Genomic DNA, 23872 nt, shown 5'->3' with positions numbered 1-23872 from the left:
ACTTCTGCCAGACGCTTGTGTAAAAGAATAGACAGAGCAGAGATCTGTCCTTTTAAAGAACTAGCTGATAAGCCTTTGTCCAAACCCTCTTGGAGAAAGGACAATATCCTAGGAATCCTAACCTTACTCCATGAGTAACTCTTGGATTCACACCAATAAAGATATTTATGCCATATCTTATGGTAGATTTTCCTGGTGACAGGCTTCCGAGCCTGCATTAAGGTATCAATGACTGACTCGGAGAAGCCACGCCTTGATAGAATCAAGCGTTCAATCTCCATGCAGTCAGTCTCAGAGTAAGAAGATTTGGATGATTGAAAGGACCTTGTATTAGAAGGTCCTGCCTCAGAGGCAGAGTCCATGGTGGAAGAGATGACATGTCCACTAGGTCTGCATATCAGGTCCTGCGTTGCCAAGCAGGCGCTATCAGAATCACTGATGCTCTCTCCTGTTTGATTTTGGCAATCAGTCGAGAGAGCAGAGGAAACGGTGGAAACACATAGGCCAGGTTGAAGAACCAAGGAGCTGCTAGAGCATCTATCAGCGTTGCTCCCGGGTCCCTGGACCTGGATCCGTAACAAGGAAGCTTGGCGTTCTGGCGAGACGCCATGAGATCCAGTTCTGGTTTGCCCCAACGATGGACCAGTTGAGCAAACACCTCCGGATGGAGTTCCCACTCCCCCGGATGAAAAGTCTGACGACTTAGAAAATCCTCCTCCCAGTTCTCTACGCCTGGGATGTGGATCGCTGACAGGTGGCAAGAGTGAGACTATGCCCAGCGAATTATCTTTGAGACTTATAACATCGCTAGGGAACTCCTGGTTCCCCCTTGATGGTTGATGTAAGCCACAGTCGTGATGTTGTCCGACTGAAATCTGATGAACCTCAGTGTTGCTAACTGAGGCCAAGCTAGAAGAGCATTGAATATTGCTCTTAACTCCAGAATATTTATTGGGAGGAGTTTCTCCTCCTGAGTCCACGATCCCTGAGCCTTCAGGGAGTTCCAGACTGCGCCCCAACCTAGAAGGCTGGCATCTGTTGTTACAATCGTCCAATCTGGCCTGCGAAAGGTCATACCCTTGGACAGATGGACCCGAGAAAGCCACCAGAGAAGAGAATCTCTGGTCTCTTGATCCAGATTTAGTAGAGGGGACAAATCTGAGTAATCCCCATTCCACTGACTTAGCATGCATAATTGCAGTGGTCTGAGATGCAGGCGCGCAAATGGCACTATGTCCATTGCCGCTACCATTAAGCCGATTACTTCCATGCACTGAGCCACTGACAGGCGTGGAATGGAATGAAGGACACGGCAAGCATTTAGAAGTTTTGATAACCTGGACTCCGTCAGGTAAATTTTCATCTCTACAGAATCTATAAGAGTCCCTAGGAAGGAGAGTGGTGATAGAGAACTCTTTTCCACGTTCACTTTCCACCCATGCAACCTCAGAAATGCCAGAACTATCTCTGTATGAGACTTGGCAATTTGAAAGCTTGACGCCTATATCAGGATGTCGTCTAGATACAGAGCCACCGCTATGCCTCGCGGTCTTAGAACCGCCAGAAGTGAGCCCAGAACCTTTGTAAAAATTCTCGGGGCAGTGGCCAACCCGAAGGGAAGAGCTACAAATTGGTAATACCTGTCTAGAAAGGCAAACCTTAGGAACCGATGATGATCTTTGTGAATCGGTATGTGAAGGTAGACATCCTTTAAGTCCACTGTGGTCATGTACTGACCCTCTTGGATCATGGGTAGGATAGTCCGAATAGTTTCCATTTTGAATGATGGAACTCTGAGGAATTTGTTTAAGATCTTTAGATCCAAAATTGGTCTGAAGGTTCCCTCTTTCTTGGGAACCACAAACAGATTTGAATAAAATCCCTGTCCTTGTTCCGTCCGCGGAACTGGATGGATCACTCCCATTACTAGGAGGTCTTGCACACAGCTTAGGAATGCCTCTTTCTTTATCTGGTTTGATGATAACCTTGAAAGATGAAATCTCCCTTGTGGAGGAGAAGCTTTGAAGTCCAGAAGATATCCCTGAGATATGATCTCCAACGCCCAGGGATCCTGAACATCTCTTGCCCACGCCTGGGCGAAGAGAGAAAGTCTGCCCCCCACTAGATCCATTTCCGGATAGGGGGCCATTCCTTCATGCTGTCTTGGGGGCAGCAGCAGGCTTCCTGGCCTGCTTGCCCTTGTTCCAGGACTGGTTAGGTTTCCAGGCCTGTCTGGAATGAGCAACAGTTCCCTCTTGTTTTGAAGCGGAGGAAGTTGATGCTGCTCCTGCCTTGAAATTTCGAAAGGCACGAAAATTAGACTGTTTGGCCTTTGATTTGGCCCTGTCCTGAGGAAGGGTATGACCCTTGCCTCCAGTAATGTCAGCAATAATTTCCTTCAAGCCAGGCCCGAATAAGGTCTGCCCCTTGAAAGGAATGTTGAGTAATTTAGACTTTTAAGTCACGTCAGCTGACCAGGATTTTAGCCATAGCGCCCTACGCGCCTGGATGGCGAATCCGGAATTCTTAGCCGTTAGTTTAGTCAAATGAACAATGGCATCAGAAACAAATGAGTTAGCTAGCTTAAGCGTTCTAAGCTTGTCAATAATTTCATTCAATGGAGCTGTCTGGATGGCCTCTTCCAGGGCCTCAAACCAGAATGCCGCCGCAGCAGTGACAGGCGCAATGCATGCAAGGAGCTGTAAAATAAAACCTTGTTGAATAAAGATTTTCTTAAGGTAACCCTCCAATTTTTTATCCATTGGATCTGAAAAAGCACAACTGTCCTCAACCGGGATAGTGGTACGCTTTGCTAAAGTAGAAACTGCTCCCTCCACCTTAGGGACCGTCTGCCATAAGTCCCGTGTAGTGGCGTCTATTGGAAACATTTTTCTAAATATAGGAGGTGGGGAAAAGGGCACACCGGGTCTATCCCACTCCTTGCTAATAATTTCTGTAAGCCTTTTAGGTATAGGAAAAACGTCAGTACACACCGGCACCGCATAGTATCTATCCAGCCTACACAATTTCTCTGGAATTGCAACTGTGTTACAGTCATTCAGAGCAGCTAATACCTCCCCAAGCAATACACGGAGGTTCTCAAGCTTAAATTTAAAATTAGAAATCTCTGAATCAGGTTTCCCCGAGTCAGAGATGTCACCCACAGACTGAAGCTCTCCGTCCTCATGTTCTGCATACTGTGACGCAGTATCAGACATGGCTCTAACAGCATTTGCGCGCTCTGTATCTCTCCTAACCCCAGAGCTATCGTGCTTGCCTCTTAATTCAGGCAATCTAGATAATACCTCTGACAGGGTATTATTCATAATTGCAGCCATGTCCTGCAAGGTAATCGCTATGGCCGTCCCTGATGTAATTGGCGCCATATTAGCGTGCGTCCCCTGAGCGGGAGGCGAAGGGTCTGACACGTGGGGAGAGTTAGTCGGCATAACTTCCCCCTCGACAGAACCCTCTGGTGATAATTCTTTTATAGATAAAGACTGATCTTTACTGTTTAAGGTGAAATCAATACATTTAGTACACATTCTCCTATGGGGCTCCACCATGGCTTTCAAACATAATGAACAAGTAGGTTCCTGTGTGTCAGACATGTTTAAACAGACTAGCAATGAGACTAGCAAGCTTGGAAAACACTTTAAAACAAGTTTACAAGCAATATAAAAAACTTTACTGCGCCTTTAAGAAACACAAATTTTCCCAAATTTTGAAATAACAGTGAAAAAATGCAGTTACACTAACGAAATTTTTACAGTTTATGTAATAAGTTAGCAGAGCATTGCACCCACTTGCAAATGGATGATTAACCCCTTAATACCAAAAACGGAATAACAAATGACAAAAACGTTTTTTAAATAGTCACAACAACTGCCACAGCTCTACTGTGGCTTTTTACCTCCCTCAATACGACTTTTGAGCCCTTCAGAGAAGTCCTGGATCATGCAGGAAGAAGCTGGATGTCTGTGTCTGTAATTTTTGCTGTGCAAAAAAACGCCAAAATAGGCCCCTCCCACTCATATTACAACAGTGGGAAGCCTCAAGGAACTGTTTCTAGGCAAAATTCAAGCCAGCCATGTTGAAAAAACTAGGCCCCAATAAGTTTTATCACCAAACATATGTAAAAAACGATTAAACATGCCAGCAAACGTTTTAAAATACACTTGTATAAGAGTATGTATCTCTATTAATAAGCCTGATACCAGTCGCTATCACTGCATTTAAGGCTTTACTTACATTACTTCGGTATCAGCAGCATTTTCTAGCAAATTCCATCCCTAGAAAAATATTTTAACTGCACATACCTTATTGCAGGAAAACCTGCACGCTATTCCCCCTCTGAAGTTACCTCACTCCTCAGAATATGTGAGAACAGCAAAGGATCTTAGTTACTTCTGCTAAGATCATAGAAAACACAGGCAGATTCTTCTTCTAAATACTGCCTGAGATAAACAGTACACTCCGGTACCATTTAAAAATAACAAACTTTTGATTGAAGAAATAAACTAAGTATAAAACACCACAGTCCTCTTACGACCTCCATCTTAGTTGAGAGTTGCAAGAGAATGACTGGATATGGCAGTGAGGGGAGGAGCTATATAGCAGCTCTGCGGTGGGTGATCCTCTTGCAACTTCCTGTTGTGAAGGAGAATATCCCACAAGTAATGGATGATCCGTGGACTGGATACACTTAACAAGAGAAAGTAAATTAATATAACAGTGTTAGTTATGCAAAACTGGGGAGTGGGTTATAAAGGGATTAACTATCTTTTTAATCCCTTAACGATTAAGGAAGTGCCAGGCACGTCCTACAAAAAACGTTTGTTAATGACCAAGGACGTGTCTGGCACGTCCTCTGTGGTTTCAAGCGCTGAAAGCGATCGTGATCGCTTCCAGGCGCTTTCAAGATATTGCAGTGGTGCCTCAATATTGAGGCATCACTGTAATACCCTTTTTACCCACTGATCAGTGAGAAAATGGTATGTGATGCAAGTGTTTTGCTAGCCCATTTTCTTTTGAATTGTTATGAGAAAAGAAAAAAAAAACATTTTACACACTGACCCAAAAATTATTAAAGGGAAAAAAAGGCCTAAAATCTTTGGGGGGGGCAGCAGAATTTTGAGTTCCTAGGGCAGCACAAAACCTAAATACGCCACTGCCACTGATGCAGAGACAGCCACTCTGTGGCCCTCTCTGCATCGGCCAGCGATGATGCCAATTGTTGGTTTGTTGGATTGAGAGGTTTTTTTGGTGGTTGTAGATGCGTAAGAGATGTTGGGGATCAAAGTTAGAAAAAGTGTGGTTTTTTACATTTTCTCATCATATTTTATAATTTTTTATAGTAAATTATATGATATGATGAAAATAATGGTATCTTTAGAAAGTCACAAACACCGCAGATATGTAAAAATAGCCCTGGTCCCTAACGGTAAGAAAACTGGTCTGGTCACTAAGGGGTTAGACAATATAAATTACAGAGTAGACTGTCCATTTAAATGCCCTCCTCATCTCAGTCTTCACTTGGTAATGTAACAAAGTAATGAGTTTCAGCACCACATTAATGCTAACATCTGTCACGCCCCGCTGCTCTAGACGTTGCTAGGGGCGCATCGTCTCCTTCCCTGCTCGTTGCCATTGGCTGTGTTGGGTCCAGATACGTGCTGCGCTGACGTCATCGCTGCACGCTCCTATCTCCTGATGCCGGTCCGGACGTCTGTGGTGCAAATCCTGCGCCTTTGTAAGCTTCTTTCAAACGATCTATCACTGCCCAAGTATAGGTGTTACTTTGTGTGTTCCTGGGAGTGATAGATTGTTTTTTCTTATTGCCTTACTGTGTTTGAACCCTGCCTGCTATACCCCTGAATTGCTGGATTGATACGCTGCTGCTGAACTCTGCTTGTCTGACTACTCTACCTGTTTAATCCCTAAATTGCTGGACTGATGTATTGATGCTGAACCCTGCCTGTCTGACTACTCTACCTGTTTAACCTCTACATTTCTGGACTGATATATTGCTGCTGAACCCTGACTGTCTGACTACTCTACCTGTTTAACCCCTACATTTCTGGACTGATTGTCCTTGGACTGCTTTACTGTTGCCGAATCCTGCCTGCCTGACCATTCCAGTGATTTGCCTTGCCCTGTTCTGCTGTTGCCACTGGGGACTGTCCTGCCTGTGGTGAGTGCCGCCCTCCTCATCTTACTAACTTTCTCTGCTCTGAGATATTCCCTATTATTCCGGCTCGATGCCGGGATAACAAGACTATTGGCTGAGTTTGGTTTGATAGAGGGGTATCCCACAAGCATAACAACATCCACATCTAGCTGTCTCTTCACAGCCTAGACACTTGGATTATACAATGTGCCACAGAATGGGTCTCTAGAATATCTATCTGAATGACATCCCTTCTCCTCAAAATCAATATTAAAAAGAATGAAATTCAGTGGTTAACATTTATACCATCACACCAGTGGCAAAAATCCCCAAAATATCTCACACCCAGTGCATATGGCTATTTAGCTGACCTCTCCTCTAGGTACATCCACTCTGTCACTGCATCCTGCTATTTCCATCCTTAGGATATTGAAAAAATTCAGCTCTTTCTACCTAGCCAAAACATAAATAAATATTTGAGTCTACCCACATATGTCCTAATATACACATACACACACATAAATACATATACACATATATACACACACATCATACATATACATACACACACACACACCATACATATACACATACCTAAATACATATACACATACAAATACATACACACACATCATACATATACACACACATCATACATATACACACAAATACATATACACATACATACACAAATACATATACACATTCATAAATACATATACACACACATACACATCATACATATACATAAATACATATACATACATATACACACACATCATACATACACACACACACATATACACATAAATATATATATACACATACACATATCATACAAATATACACAAACATATACACATACATAAATACATATACACACACTTTGATTGGAGTAACCGTGTTAGTCCAGTGATTTAAATACCACAATAACAAGAGTATTGCATTGAGTAACACTATTTTTTTTATTGGACTAACCATAAATTTACAAGAAGACAAGCTTTCGAGAGATCCCTCTCTTCCTCAAGTCTGAAGCAATACTGACCAATTCAATGAAATTTACAGATATCTTAAAACACAGGATGGTTAAGATGACAGTAAGGGCTCGATTTGTCAAGCTAGGGCGGACAGGGGTGTACATTTTAGCCCCTGTCCACCCCAGCTCACCTGTGGTGGGCAGCAATCCGCTGCGGGAATCACATGTGGGCAGGAGCTGTACAGGGAGAGGAGGGGGTGTTGTAAATTAATGGGGGGGGGGGGGGTCTGAGGTGAAAGTTGTAAAGAGGCTAACACTACTCAGTGTAGGAGAACAGACAGGGGAGATATATAACTATACATAAAGAATATACTGACATAAGGTTATACCTGGGGTGACGTGCATTATCACTCCTGAGTGCTGGGACTCCAATTGTTTGTTGCAGATATATAACTTTGTCAGTATATGCTCAATGTATAGTTATATATCTCCCCAGTCTGTTTTGTTTTCTTATGATGGCTATTCTCAGTCTGTTTCCAACTTTCACCTCCCTGTACTCAGACCTCTGTAATACTTACTGTCATATTAACCATCCATACTCTCACTCTGTAAATTCCATTGAATTGGTCAGTATTGCTTCAAACTTGAAATCTCAAGTTATGTGCAAGCATATTATATATATATATATATATATATATATATATATATATATATATATATATATATAAAATATTTTTTCTAACTTCTTTCTTGTCATAAAACAATATGCTCAGAACATTATGATACTGTAAAAATAAATAGGCACGGTATGAGTGTAAATAGGCATGGTATAAGTGTTCAGTTCAGGGCTGTAAAAAAATATTACACTTTGTCTTCATGGATATGAAAGAGAGCAGTATTTTGGGATTTAAAAGCCCTGTCCTCCAAATGAACTTTAGTTTACCAATGCAGCAGGTTCCCCTGCGCTCTCTAATTGCACTGTCACAAACATTGATGCTTTATGGTTAACATTTATACTTGAATTTTGAAAACATTTTTTAACCAAATAAAGACTTTTAATGTTGAAAACAATCTGTCTGCAGAACTGCACTGTAATTGCTGTCTGGGGAATTAAACATTGCTTTTCTTTTTGTAACATAGAATGGAAACACTACAACATTGTTTTAAACCTGAAGTGAACCCCATACCCGACTTGTAGCAATATATTTCCCTCTTATACCATTAAAACATCAAGCAAGTGACACCTGTCCCTCTCACTGTATACCTTTCTGCTGCCATTGTGGTTACACTACGTACCTCACTACTTATCCATCAGGTGTAACAATTTTCTCAGGTCATTGAAATATTCATTTCACAGAAGTTGCAGTTCTCACATTGACCTATAGATGTCAGCAAACCTCGGATAATACATTTTTGGTTTTCTATCCAGTCCAAATCAGTCTCGTTAGTACTTGCAGTCCCGGAACGGCCGCTCCTTCTATCTTGCAGGTTGATACTCTATGGTACACCGGGTTGTACCACTTTTCGGTACCGTGGGGGGACCGGCTGGAGCTGCAGAATTTTTAGAACATGGCGCAAGCTCTTTCCGAAGAGGAGTTCCAGCGTATGCAGGTGAGAGCAATGACGTAATGCGAATGTTTGCGTGACGTCATCTTTCAACAGTGCAGTCTTTACGTGCAAATAGGAAAGAGGCAGTATGATCAGGTTAAAATGTGTATTAATTACGTTGTAATTGGAGAGAGACAGCCACAGCATGCTAAGAGGAACAATCTGGATATGCTAGGAGGAGAGATACACTCTGAATTATATGTTTATTGACAGTCAGGACGTTTTGATAGAGGGAGAGACAGTCTTAGTGTGTTGACAGCATGGGTGTGTTGACAGCTAGGAGAAGAGACAGTCCACATTTGCTGATTGACAGGAGGAGATACAGTCTGGATGTGATGATTGACAGGAGGAGAGACAGTCTGGATGTACTGAGTGACAAGAAGAGAGACAGTCTTGATGTACTGAGTGACAGGAGAATAGACAGTCTTGATGTACTGATTGACAGGAGGAGAGACAGTCTGGATCTACTAAGTGACAAGAAGACAGACAGTCTTGATGTACTGAGTGACAGGAAGAGAGACAGTCTTGATGTACTGATTGACAGGAGGAGAGACAGTCTGGATGTACTGAGTGACAGGAAGAGAGACAGTCTTGATGTACTGATTGTCAGGAGGAGAGACAGTCTGGATGTACTGAATGTCAGGAGGAGAGAAAGTCTGGATGTGCTGATTGACAGGAGGAAAGACCGTCTTAATGTACTGAATGTCAGGAGGAGAGACAGTCTGGATGTACTGATTGACAGGAGGAGAGACAGTCTTGATGTACTGTATGACAGGAGGAGATACAGTCTGGATGTGCTGATTGACAGGAGGAGAGACAGTCTTGATGTACTGATTGCCAGGAGGAGAGACAGTCTTGATGTACTTATTGTCAGGAGGATAGACAGTCTGGATCTGCTGATTGACAGGAGGAGAGACAGTCTGGATGTGCTGATTGACAGGAGGAGAGGCAGTCTGGATGTGCTGATTGACAGGAGGAGAGACAGTCTTGATGTACTGATTGTTAGGAGGAGAGACAGTCTGGATGTGCTGATTGACAGGAGGAGAGACAGTCTTGATGTACTGATTGTTAGGAGGAGAGACAGTCTGGATGTGCTGATTGACAGGAGGAGAGACAGTCTTGATGTACTGATTGTCAGGAGGAGAGACAGTCTGGGTGTGCTGATTGACAGTCTGGGTGTGCTGATTGACAATAGGAGAGACTGTTTGTGTGTGTTGATAGTAAGAGAGACTGAATGTGCTGATTGACAGAAGGAGAGACTGTTTGTGTGTGTTAATAGTAAAAGAGACTGAATGTGCTGATTGACAGAAGGAGAGACTGTTTGTGTATGTTGAGAGTAAGAGAGACTGAATGTGCTGATTGACAGAAGGAGAGACTGTTTGTGTATGTTGAGAGTAAGAGAGACTGAATGTGCTGATTGACAGAAGGAGAGACAATGGCCTCTAGTTATCAAGCTCCGTATGGAGCTTGATGGCCCCTGTTTCTGGCGAGTCATCAGACTCACCAGAAACAGCAGTTATGAAGCAGCGGTCACAAAGACCGCTGCTCCATAACCTGTCCGCCTGCTCTGAGCAGGCGGACAGACATCGCCCGAAATCAACCCGATCGAGTACGATCGGGTTGATTGACACCCCCCTTCTGGCGGCCTATTGGCCGCAAGTCTGCAGGGGCGGTGTTGCACCAGCTGCTCTTGTGAGCTGCTGGTGCAATGCTGAATATGGCGAGCGTATTGCTTGCCGTATTCAGCGAGGTCTGGCGGACCTGATAGTCTGGATGTGTTGATAGTAAGAGAGACTGGATGTGCTTATTGACAGGAGGAGAGACAGTCTGGATGTGTTGATAGTAAGAAAGACTGGATGTGCTTATTGACAGGAGGAGAGATAGTCTGGATGTGTTGATAACCAGAACGAAACAGTCTGGATGTCCTGACAACTAGAAGGAGAGTCAGTCTGGGTTTGCTAATAACCAGAAGGTGAGAGAGTCTGGGTTTGTTGATAGTAAGAGAGACAGTCTGAATGTGCTTATTGACAGGAGGAGAGACAGTCTGAATGTGCTTATTGACAGGAGGAGAGACAGACTAAATGTGCTTATTGACATGAGGAGAGACAGACTGGTTGTGTTGATTGACAGGAGGAGAGACAGACTGGATGTGTTGATTGACAGGAGGAGAGACAGACTGGATGTGTTGATTGACAGGAGGAGAGACTATCTTGTGTAAAGAAGAGGTAGGGGCAGTCTGAAAAGGATAGGAGGAAAGAGTGCCAGTCTGGATTATGGTAAAAGGAGACAGAGACAGTCTATATCAAGAATAGAGAGGGGTCAGTCTGGGCCACTGGTTTACAAACCTGTCCTCAGTCTCCCTAACAGGCCACATTGTCAGGATATCTGAGCTAGAGCACAGGTGAAATAATCAGCTGATTAGTAAACATGGTTATTTTACCTGCTCTCATCCAAGGTTACCTGCTCTCATCCAAGGTAATCCTGAAAACCTGGCCTGTTAGGGAGGATGTCCTGATGTAGTAAAAGGAGTAATTGTGAGCACTGACACGCTGGGGGCCATATGAACAGTGGGCTGGGCTGGACATGCTAAGCTCAGTAGTAAAATACACAGTGCAATAAAACAACTTGCTAGCATGTGCCCTGTAATGATCTGAATCGCTGGAATGACAATGAGCACAATGTGTAACATTAGACAGTCACATGGTCTAACAGCTGGAGCCAATGCAGGGAAAGAGGCTGACAATGAAGTCATCTTTTAAAGGGTCATTGTATTCTTTATTGCATATAAAAGAGGGCATTTTAATAGGTATCACCCTTAATTGTGTTTTGAAAAATGAATGTTCCTGTGTTGAACAATAAATATATTTTTGTTCTCATGGGTCACAAATAAAGCTCCAAGAGTCTTTCCTACCTGCCAGTCAGCTTCTGTCTCACACACCACACATGCACTTACTGGCAGTTTCATAATTAAAATGCATCTTTTTACATGGAATAATAATGTATATTTTAACATATTTAAATAGTATTCTTTCATTAGCATAACAAACCCACATTGTTTTCTTTTGTTGAATAAATATCAACGCACAAGAGTGAGCCAATAACAAGATTCATATATGTGCAGCCACCAATCAGCCTAACTATGTATGCTTTTCAACAAAAAATACAAAGAGAACAATACAAATTAAGGAGTTGATTAAAATTGCATGCTCTCTCTGTATCATGAAAGAAAAAAAATGGCTTTCATGTCCCTTTTAAAAAAACAGTTGCACCTTAAAGGGATATCACGACCATATGCTAAATCACAAGTGATGTAGCGTAACTGTAAAAAAACTGACAAGGAAATATCATATGAGCTTCTCTATGTAAAAAAAGGAAGATATTTTATCTCAGAATTTCTTCAGCTCACAAGAGTAAGTGCTCTGTGATCCAGAACTAATCTGTTTGAAATCTGCATTTTGAAAAAAAAACAACCAATCAGCTTTATCAGTGCTGAGGTCACACATTTTTTTTTACTGTGATCTTGTGGGACTTCACTGAAATCTTATGAGATTTAATAGTAAACTTCCTTAAATTGAGGAGAGAGAGAGAATTTGACCAGATGTTCCCTTGCAAGTCCTAGGACAAGCATCCTGATTGGCTGCTTAGAGTCCCTTGAAAATTGGATGTGGCCAATAAGGTAATTTGAGGTAAATTATCTAAATATCTTCCTTTTTACTCAGAGATATTAATGTCTCATTTTCTAGTCAGCTTTTTAGACATATGCACTTTTAAGTGCTTCAGCATTTGGGTATCATGTCCCTTTTAAAGGGACGACAAATCACCATGCTATTGTTTTCTTGCAGCTCTCTTTAAATCCATTCTCTTATTATAACCTGGTTGCTGAAGCTCCGCGTCTTCACTGGATGCTGCCATCTTGTAGCTGAAGTATTCTTGTACCCTGTGACAGAAGCGATGCACATTCACATATTAGTAACATTGTTTTTCTGACAAGCTGTAGAGCAGGAGTACATTTTTGGAGTGTCTGCATTGCTCTGTATTATTCCTGAACACATTTGTTATATTGTGTAAAATATGTTAACAAAAAAAAAAACAACTTAAAGTGAATGTAAATTTTGATGCTAAAGTGCCCGTTTTTAAAATATTCAATTAAAAACAGGGGCACTTTAATTCATCAAAATTTACATTTCACTCCTGTTGTGAAAAAAAACTTATCTTTTAAATTTGACAGCAGCTCCAGCTTCCTCCGGTCGTTGCAAGCCATTTCTGATGTCAGAAATGATGGATAGGTCATCCTCCAATCACAGCTTCTCCCCCGGGGGAATCAGTGTCTGATTCAAAGCCGTGATTGGAGGAAGCCGGATTCCTCATTTTAGACACAGGAAGAGGCTTTGGGACGGGCGGAGGAAGCTGGAGCTGCTGTCAAGATTAAAAGGTAAGGGTTTTTTTTCACAGCACAAGTGAAATGTAAATTTTGATGAATTAAAGTGCCCCTATTTTGAATCGAATTTTTAAAAACCGGGCACTTTAGCATCAAAATTTACATTCACTTTAAGAAATGGTAAGCTTTTGCTCTCTATTGTGCAAGCTAAATTGAAGTGCTAGACACTGTTTTTAAATAACAATTGGTAATATCACTGGACTGTGAATGTGCAACGCTTCTGTGAAACGGTGCATATGTGCGCTCCACGATGGCGGCACCCAGCATGAAGAGGCTAAGCTTCACTAACTAGCACAGAAAATGGCTTAAAGGGATACTAAAGCCAATTTTTTTCTTTCATGATTCAGATAGAGCGTGCAATTTTAAGCAGCTTTCTAATTTACTCCTTTTATCAATTTTTCTTTGTTTCCTTGCTATCGTTATTTGAAAAGCAGCAATGTAAGCTTAGGAGCCGGCCCATTTTTGGTTCAGAACCTGGGTTGCACTTGCTGATTGGTGGCTAAATGTAGCCACCAATCAGCAAGTACTATCCAGAATGCTGAACAAAAATTGGTCCGGCTCCTTAGCTTAGATTCCTGCTTTTTTTTTTCCAAATAAAGATAGCAAGAGAACAAAGAAAAATGATAATAGGAGTAAATGAGAAAGTTGCTTAAAATTGCTGCTCTATCTGAATCATGAAAGAAAAAAAATTGGCTTTAGTATCCCTTTAAAACAAGAGAAAGGCTCTGAAGACAGTGGCAGACACAGGAGGCTAAACAACAGAATGGTTAGCAGTAATCATATCATTGTAGTTGTGCCCCTTTAATATGTATATTCTTTTAAAAATATCTATATACTGTATTTTAACTGTTTTGCATTCTATGTGTTCAAACAATTTAATAAAAAACTATTATACTAAAAAAAAAGTACCTTGAGTCAACACTCCAACATTCATTGTTTGATTAAACATGAAACTAGTTCATTTTGAAATACCCTTTTTAGATTGAGTAAAATAAATGAGTACTATATTATTTGACTTTTAAAAGCTTTCAGACATAAAAAATGGAAACATTAAAGGGACAGTATACACTCATTTTCATATAACTGCATGTAATAGACAGTGTGATAAAGAATAATATGCACAGATACTGATATAAAAATCCAGTATAAAACTGTTTAAAAACTTACTTAGAAGCTCTCAGTTTAATAAGCAAATAAGACACTCCCCCCTCCCCCTTCTTTTGCATATGAAAAGACCCTTTACACAAACAGGAGCAAGCTGGAGTAGGTATACGTCGGTTTTCTCATAAAACTTTGGGGCATGGTTAGGAGTCTGAAAATCAGCGCAATGTTATTTAAAAATAAGCAAAACTATACATTTAAAAAAACACAAAACTTTATGGGCTATATAAATAGATCATCTACAAAAAATTTATGCAAAGAAAATGAGTGTATAATATCCCTTTAAGAAGGGAGAAACAAAATGAATGTAACTATTTCAAATTTGTTTGTTCATAAAATGTTTCAAATATCATGTTTTCTGTTATTTACAATGTAGCCCAGAATAAATAAACAAAACAGTGGTTGAGAGATGATGTTTTTGTGTAAATGTTAACTACGTTTGTTTTATAATAAAGCACTTCCTCTATTCAGAACCCATCACTGCAGACAATAAGGGCAGAGTGAAGGGAGATATAGCTCTTGCTTTTGTTTTCAAAATTAAATCGGTGCATCTTCCAATTGGTTGTTGCACTGCACTTCATTTTTTTTAATATATATATGTATATAAATATTTAAAGTGCTAGGGAGTAAGTGGGCCAGTACAGTAATGTGAAAACTTAAAGGGATAGGAAAATCATAATTAAACTTGCATGATTCAGCTAGAGCAGGTCATTTTAAAACACTTTTAAATTCACTTCTATTTTCAAATGTGCTTCATTCTTTTAGTATTCTTTGTTGAAAAAGAATATGCACATATCCTACACTAGTGGGTGCTAGCTACTGATTGGTGCCTGCACAAATTTGTCTCTTGAGAATGGCTAACTAGATGTGTTCAGCTAGCTGATAGTAATGCAAAGCTGATCCTTCAGCAAAGGATAACAAGATAATTAAGTAAATTGGAGAAAGTTGTTTAAAATTGTATGTTCTATCCAAATCATATAAAATATTGGGGTTTCCTTTCCCTTTAAAGGCACACAAATCTCATTATGTAAAATGTCCCTGTTTTTTTTTTTAATTACAGAATAGTATATTTAAGATGTTCCATTAGTGAAAAATAATCCTCCATTTACTTATGATTATCATACTGGCTTTTTTCCCCATTTCCAACAGTTTTTTTTTCTTATGTCTCAAACATAATGTGTGTGTGTGCTCCCTGTATTTCCATTTAGAACCCATTACCACTCATTGCAGGGCTTGACATACCCAGGAGCCATGGAGCCATTGGGGGGTAGTTATCAAGCCGTCAACCTCAAATACGCTGGAATTCCGCAGCGTATTTGTGGCGAGGCTGATTCACCTTAGTTATCAAAGGCTCGAGACCGGCAAAAGTAGAATTTTGTGACGTAAGCTTCGATCCGCCGGACTCAGTCCGACACAGATCGATTCTTACGTCACTCCAGATGTTCCGCACACAAGTGCGGCACATTCTCACTACTTTTGCTAGCTATCAAAAAACTAGCAGGTACGCTCGGCACTTTTACGGCCCAGCGTACCTGGTTTTCAATCCGCCACCCCTGGAGGCGGCGGATCCCATAGGAATCAATGGGAGTCTGACCATAGCGAAAGTACAGGTTCGCTGCTGACAGACATCCCATTGATTTCTATGGGAAATGTCTGCACCTAACACCCTAACATGTACCCCGAGTCTAAACACCACTAATCTGACCCCCCCTACACCGCCGCTCCCGGAGCCCACCGTAAGCTACTCTATACATATTAACCCCTAAACCGCCGCTCCCGGAGCCCACCGCAACTATAATAAATGTATTAACCCCTAAACCGCCGCTCCCTGAACCCGCCGCAACCTATATTAAATGTATTAACCCCTAATCTGCCCCCCCTACACCGTCGCCACCTATAATAAATTTATTAACCCCTATCCTGCCCCCCACTACGCCGCCGCCACTGTAATAAAATTATTAACCCCTAAACCTAAGTCTAACCCTAACCCTAACGCCCCCTAACTTAAATATTAATTAAATACATCTAAATAAATTAACTCTTATTAACTAAATGAATCCTATTTAAAACTAAATACTTACCTTTAAAATAAACCCTAATATAGCTACAATATAAATAATAATTATATTCTAGCTATCTTAGGATTTATTTTTATTTTACAGGTACCTTTCAATTTATTTTAACCATGTACAATAACTATTAAATAGTTATTAACTATTTAATAGCTTACCTAGCTAAAATAAAGAGAAATGTACCTGTGAAATAAATCCTAACCTAAGTTACAATTACACCTAACACTACACTATACTTTAATAAATTATTCCTATTTAAAAATAAATACTTACCTGTAAAATAAACCCTAAGATAGCTACAATGTAATTAATACTTATATTATAGCTATCTTAGGATTTATATTTAGTTTACAGGTAACTTTGTATTTATTTTAGCTAGTTAGAATAGTTATTAAATAGTTATTAACTATTTAATAACTACCTAGCTAAAAGAAATACAAAATTACCTGTAAAATAAATCCTAACTTAAGTTACAATTAAACCTAATACTACACTATCATTAAATTAACTAAATAAACTACCTACAAATAACTACAATGAAATACAATTACATAAACTAACTAAAGTACAAAAAATAAAAAAAGCTAAGTTACAAAAAATAAAAAATTAAGTTACAAACATGTTAAAAATATTACAACAATTTTAAGCTACTTACACCTAATCTAAGCCCCCTAATAAAATAACAAACCCCCCCAAAATAAAAAAAATCCCTACCCTATTCTAAATTACATACATTTCAAAGCTCTTTTACCTTACCAGCCCTTAAAAGGGCCATTTGTGGGGGCATGCCCCAAAAAGTTCAGCTCTTTTGCCTGTAAAAGAAAAATACAACCCCCCCCCCCAACATTAAAACCCACCACCCACATACCCCTAATCTAACCCAAACCCCCCTTACAAAAACCTAACACTAATCCCCTGAAGATCATCCTACCTTGAGTCGTCTTCACTCAGCCGAGCCACCGATGGAACTGAAGAGGACATCCGGAGCGGAAGAAGTTAATCCTCCAAGCGGCGCTGAAGAAATCTTCCATCCGATGAAGTCATCATCCAGGCGGCGCTGAAGAAGTCTTCGATCCGGCCGATGTCATCTTCAAAGAGGCGCTGAAGAGGTCTTCTATCCGGGCGAAGTCATCTTCAAAGCCGGGTCTTGAATCTTCCTTCCGCCGACGCGGAACCACCTTCTTCACCGACGGACTACGACGAATGACGGCTCCTTTAAGGGACGTCATCCAAGATGGCGTCCCCTCAATTCCGATTGGCTGATAGGATTCTATCAGCCAATCGGAATTAAGGTAGGAAAATCTGATTGGCTGATGGAATCAGCCAATCAGATTCAAGTTCAATCCGATTGGCTGATCCAATCAGCCAATCAGATTGAGCTCGCATTCTATTGGCTGATCGGAACAGCCAATAGAATGCGAGCTCAATCTGATTGGCTGATTCCATCAGCCAATCAGATTTTTCCTACCTTAATTCCGATTGGCGAATTACCTTCATCGCCCCGCGGCTTTTTGACAGCTTTATTTGATAACTTAGGCGAACGTATTCAAGGTCCGCGGCGGCGAAGGTAGGCGAGCTTAGGCGGACGTATTGGGCCGATTGGCTCCTAGAATGTTGCCACCGGCTCCTAACTTTTCGATAGGATAACTCTCGTCGTCTTTAGTAGCAAACAGTGCGGCTTCTCATTGGCTGTAGTGCTGTGCTGGAAAAAGAAATGTGCATATAAAAAGCAATGAAGCTGTTTTTCAAGAAAATGAATTGCATTACCCTATGGAAATAACTCAAATACACTAACATAGTCTATATTCTGCAGACAGGGTCCTTTTACATGATGAGTTTTGAGTCATATTTGAGGGGTGCAGTTTAGACATGTGACATCTTCTGTATTATTCCTCATGTTATAAGTTATATTCACTGTATCTTCTGCCTTTTAATGTGAGATTGTTGTTCTGTAACAGGCTCAGCTGCTTGAACTCAGGACGCAGAATTATCACTTGTCAGACAGTCTGCGTACAAACAATAATGGTGAGTTGTGTCTCTGCTTTTTCTCACATTATCTTATTAAAGCTATTAGCTTTGGCTTAACATATTCATGGCTAACTGAACAGGTCTAACGCCTCTGCTTTTACCCCTTCATTATCGTCAGTTTCCTTTTGCTCCAGTTCAGATTCTGTTTTATGCAGTTTTTTCACTCATTTAGTGATTTGTACGGTGTCCCTAGCAAAAGGATTAGGCTCCAAGCCATATGAGTTGTTAATTCCACTGATTCACCCTTAAAAGCACAGTGTACTTTCTGTCATCAGTTTAAAAGCAGAGTTTAAACATCATTTTTTTTGCCTAAATAAAATGTGATGTAATAGCTATTTAAATGTAATATACTAGTATGCTTTGTGCATTTATTTCTAATGCTAATTCATTTAGAGCTACTCCCTACTAATGTTCAGGAAGTACCTGTCAGCCAATGAGTATTTGTTGGAATTGCCTGTCAGACAATGAGCATTAGTTGGAAGTGTCTTTAAGCCAATGAGCATTAGTTGGAAGTGTCTTTAAGCCAATGAGCATTTGTTGGAAGTGCCTTTCAACCAATGAGCATTAGTTGGAAGCGTCTTTCAGCCAATGAGCATTAGTTGGAAGCGTCTTTCAGCCAATGAACATTATTGGGAAGCGTCTGTCAGCCAATGAGCATTAGTTGGAAGCGTCTTTCAGCCAATGAGCATTAGTTAACTTGGAAGTGTCTTTCAACCAATGAGCATTATTTGGAAGTGCCTATCAGCCAATGAGCATTAGTTGGAAGTGTCTGTCAGCCAATGAGCATTAGTTGGAAGTGCCTATCAGCCAATGAGCATTAGTTGGAAGTGTCTGTCAGCCAATGAGCATTAGTTAGAAGTGTCTGTCAGCCAATGAGCATTAGTTGGAAGTGTCTTTCAACCAATGAGCAATAGTTGGAAGCGTCTTTCAGCCAATGAGCATTAGTTGGAAGTGTCTGTCAGCCAATGAGCATTAGTTGGAAGTGCCTGTCAGCCAATGAGCATTAGTTGGAAGCGTCTTTCAGCCAATGAGCATTAGTTGGAAGTGCCTGTCAGCCAATGAGCATTAGTTGGAAGTGCCTGTCAGCCAATGAGCATTAGTTGGAAGTGCCTGTCAGCCAATGAGCATTAGTTGGAAGTGCCTGTCAGCCAATGAGCATTAGTTGGAAGTGCCTGTCAGCCAATGAGCATTAGTTGGAAGTGTCTGTCAACCAATGAGCATTAGTTGGAAGTGCCTGTCAGCCAATGAGCATTAGTTGGAAGTGTCTGTCAGTCAATGAGCATTAGTTGGAAGTGTCTTTTAGCCAATGAGCATTAGTTGGAAGTGCCTATCAGCCAATGAGCATTATTTGGAAGTGTCTGTCAGCCAATGAGCATTAGTTGGAAGTGCCTATCAGCCAATGAGCATTAGTTGGAAGTGTCTGTCAGCCAATGAGCATTGGTTGGAAGTGTCTGTCAGCCAATGAGCATTGGTTGGAAGTGTCTGTCAGCCAATGAGCATTGGTTGGAAGTGTCTGTCAGCCAATGAGCATTGGTTGGAAGTGTCTGTCAGCCAATGAGCATTGGTTGGAAGTGTCTGTCAGTCCATGAGCATTAGTTGGAAGTGCCTATCAGCCAATGAGCATTAGTTGGAAGTGCCTATCAGCCAATAAACATTAGTTGGAAGTGTAGGTCAGCCAATGGGCATTAGTTGGAAGTGTCTGTCAGCCAATGAGCATTAGAAGGAAGTGCCTATCAGCCGATGAGCATTAGAAGGAAGTACACAACTGATACAGCTGTATTAATTTAAATTTTAATTTAAAAAAGCTTTTAATTATAAAAAAAATTCACGCCAAAAAAATAAATGAAAAAAACAACCAAAAGTTTTAGTTGAGGATGTTGATGAGAGAAGATTTTTTGTGTATAGTGATCCTTTAATTAATAGATATCACCTGTAAGATGTGCCCCTTTCTTATTTGATGATTGGTTGTCTATTATCATGTGGCCAGAACTATAATCACTGTTGATGTATTTGCATAAGAATGGTCAATAAAAATTTCTGTATTACTAATATAATATTGTTGAAAATCTAAGCTGGCTAGTATAGCACATTTACAGGAGTAAATATGGTACAGATGAGATTGAAAATGTATGGCAATGTTTATATGATGAGTCTTAATTACACCCTTTTGACAACATGATTGTAATACTCAGTGTGATGGACACCGGGTACCCCAACTGGGTAGCTCCGCCAAGAGGGTCTTTCTTGTCCCTGGAACTTGTAGCTATAGAGCGGAGAAAAGTGATTATAGCCGGAACTCGCACAAATAACCAGACAGAAGGGGGGTGCGAAACCCCAAGTTCCCAAGGGAGCTCCCTTCCGGCAATCACCCCACCTCTTGCCCTCCCTAGGGGGTACCAATCCCCAAAAGAGCAGAGCTCTGGGGCAAAGGGCCGCTGGAGCGACCTGGGGTAAAGGTTAGCGGGTACCCGGGGTGGTGTGGCTGACCGGTAGTTCCAGGAGCCCTGCCATTTGGAAAGGGGTTAGGCGGTCAGAGATCAGGGGAGCTGTCCGGGGAGCTATTCCAACTCAGTTTCCGGGAAAGTCCATCAGCATTCCCATTGCTCTTTTCCGGCCGGTATTGGATAGTGAAGTTGAAGGGCTGCAATGCTAAACTCCACCTCAACAGGCGTCCATTGTCCCCAGAGTCTCTGTTGAGCCAGACTAAGGGGTTGTGGTCCGTGAGGACGGTGAAAGCCCTTCCATAGAGGTATGGTTGTAGCTTTTTAAGGGCCCACACTAGGGCCAGGCATTCTTTCTCCACCGCCGCGTAGCCTACTTCCCTGGGCAATAGCTTCCTACTGATATAGGCTACGGGGTGGTCGTGGCCCTCCTCATCCACCTGACTCAGCACTGTTCCCAACCCAAACATGGAGGCATCTGTTGTATGAACACAAAAACGTTTGAATGGATTAGGAGCATCCAGAATAGGGGCATAAGTTAGAGCTGTTTTGAGGCTGTGGAAGGCGGCCTCACACTCGGCGGACCACAGGACCTGTTGGGGCAACTGTTTGCGGGTCAGGTCATTCAGGGATTTGGCCAGGGCACTGTAGTTGGGAAAAACTTGCGGTAGTACCCTGCGGTCCCTAGGAAAGCTAAGACCTGAGTCTTGGTTTTGGGGGTTGGCCAGTTTGGGATTGTCTCAATTTTGCCTGGCTCCGGCCGCTGCTTCCCACAGCCTACTCGGTGCTCAAGGTACTGGACCTCTGAGCGACCTACCATACATTTGTCTGGCTTAAGCGTCAGTCCTGCAGCCTTGATGCTGTCCAGAACGATGCCTAGATGGACCAAATGGTCTTCCCAGGTATCGCTGTAGGCGGCAATGTCATCCAGGTATGGGAAAGCATAATCCTGGAGGCCATCAAGGAGGCGATCAACCATCCTCTGGAAGGTCGCCAGAGCATTCTTCATCCCAAATCGCATGACCTTAAACTGGTATAGGCCGAATGAGGTGATGAATGCCGACTTCGCAATGGATTCCGGGTCCAGGGGGATTTGCTAGTACCCCTTGCAGAGGTCTAGGGTGGTCAGGAAGTTGCAGCGGGCGATTCGGTCTAGGAGGTAATCTACCCAGGGCATAGGGTAGGCATCGATTGTGGTTCTGTCATTGAGCCTACGGTAGTCAATGCAGGACCGGGTGGTCCCATCTCGTTTGGGTGCTAGTACCACCGGGGGTGCCCAGGGACTGTTGGATGGCTCAATAACGCCGGTGTCTAGCATCTCCCTGAGCTCCCTGCGCATATTTTCTCTAACTGAATCAGGGACCCGGTAAGCTGTCTCCCGCAGGGGTGTCTGTCCCGGATCTACACTCGGTGCACCCCTACTGTGGTATACCCAGGGTCAGTGGAGAACATGTCTCATCAGCTCTCTAGCACCTCTCTAACTTGCTCCCTCTTTTTAGTTCCTAGCCTCTCGTCTAGATTTATGTCACCTACGCCCGTGGGCGCCGTATTCCGCCTGGGTAGCTCCAGCATGGGGAGATTTTCTGAGTCCTCAACAGCCGCAGCACATATGGCGGCTACTTCCTCTGGCCTCTCCTGGTATGCCTTCAGCATGTTCACATGAAAGGTCTGGCGGACCCGGTCATCTGAGCATTTGGCTACCAGATAGTTTGTGTCACACAGCTGCTCGCCTACTCAGTAGTTGCCAGGAAGCCTGTAGCTTGTCCGTCTTGACAGGCTTCAGGGCCAGGACCTTCTGCCCTATGTCTAGGGTCCGGTTACGAGCATTCCTGACGTACCTCCGCTTCTGCCTACCTTGGGTCACCTGAAGGTTCTCTCGCACCCTCTCGGCGAGGTCCTTCAGTTGGTCCCTTAACTCCAGGATGTACCCCACAATGGAGGGCCCTTCCTCCCTCACTGATCTTTCCCAGTGGGCTCTAAGTAGTTCTAGGGGCCCCCCTCACCCTCTGGCCATACACTAATTTAAAGGGGGAGAACCCAGTAGATTCCTGGGGCACCTCTCGATATGCGAACAGGAGGTGTGGCAGGTATCTTTCCCAGTTTTTGTGAGAGGCTGAGAACGTCCTAGGCAACTACTTAAAGGGTCCCGTTTAACCTCTCGCACAACCCATTAGTCTTGGGGTGGTATGGAGAGCTTGGCAGGGGTCTTATCCCGCAAAGCCTCCATTGCTGCTGGGTGAGCTCAGCAATGAACTGGGTTCCTTGGTCTAAGATCACTTCCCAGGGGAAAACAACCCTGACAAATATCCGGAGCAGCGCATCGGCCACTGTCTCGGCCTGGATATTGGACAGGGGGATTGCCTCCGGGTATCAGGTGGCATAATCTACCACTGTCGGTATATACTTTTTCCCAGAGGGGCTTGGACGGGGCAAGGTACCAACAATATCTACAACTACTCTGCTGAAGGGTTTGTCAATGATGGGGAGGGGGTGCAGGGAGGCTTTGGAATGGTCCCCTGTCTTGCCTACTCTTTGGCAAACGTCACTGGTCTGGCAGTACTGCCTAACTTACCCTGTATCCCCCAGCCAAAAGAAGGTCTGAGTCAGTCAGTGGCGGGTTCTAGTAATTCCTAGATGACCTGCCAGGGGAATGTCATGCCCTATACGCAGCAGGTCATACCAATTCTTTTGTGGTACCACCAGCTGGCGCTTGGGCATCTGCCTGCCTCCCTCCGCTCGGTAACCCTGTATAGGAGCCCTTCCTCCCATTCAAAACGGTCTCCTCCTAGGCCCCCTGGGTCAGTCCCTGCCCTGTCAGGAGCTAAGGTCGGGTCTCTCAATGTCTCCTGGGCATCCCCCATCGACTTTGAGCTGGACAGTGGTTGGGGTAGGAGTCGGGGCATAGTGGCTTACCTGGTTCCCCAGATCGTGTGCGGTGGCCTGCCATCCGGCTTGCTGGCGAGTGGTAGCTGGGCAAGC

General features: G+C 42.6%; 1 protein-coding gene across 2 annotated transcripts in view; it reads left to right on the top strand.

Annotated features, from left to right (window-relative positions):
• Nucleotides 1-8601: 8601 nt before the first annotated feature.
• Nucleotides 8602-23872, top strand: part of GRIPAP1 (GRIP1 associated protein 1) — a 151213-nt gene continuing 135942 nt past the window's right edge. For both annotated transcript variants that reach the window (XM_053695509.1, XM_053695508.1), the window contains exons 1-2: nt 8602-8756; nt 18383-18449. In XM_053695509.1, the coding sequence (XP_053551484.1) occupies nt 8715-8756; nt 18383-18449 (109 nt within the window). In that variant the 5' untranslated portion in view covers nt 8602-8714. The remainder of the gene's footprint in view (nt 8757-18382; nt 18450-23872) is intronic.

Source organism: Bombina bombina, chromosome 12 (genome assembly GCF_027579735.1).
Source record: "Bombina bombina isolate aBomBom1 chromosome 12, aBomBom1.pri, whole genome shotgun sequence".
In the NCBI taxonomy this organism is placed as follows: Eukaryota; Metazoa; Chordata; class Amphibia; order Anura; family Bombinatoridae; genus Bombina; species Bombina bombina.
The sequence above is the reverse complement of the archived record's forward strand: the minus strand, read 5'-3'. Positions and strand labels throughout refer to the sequence as shown.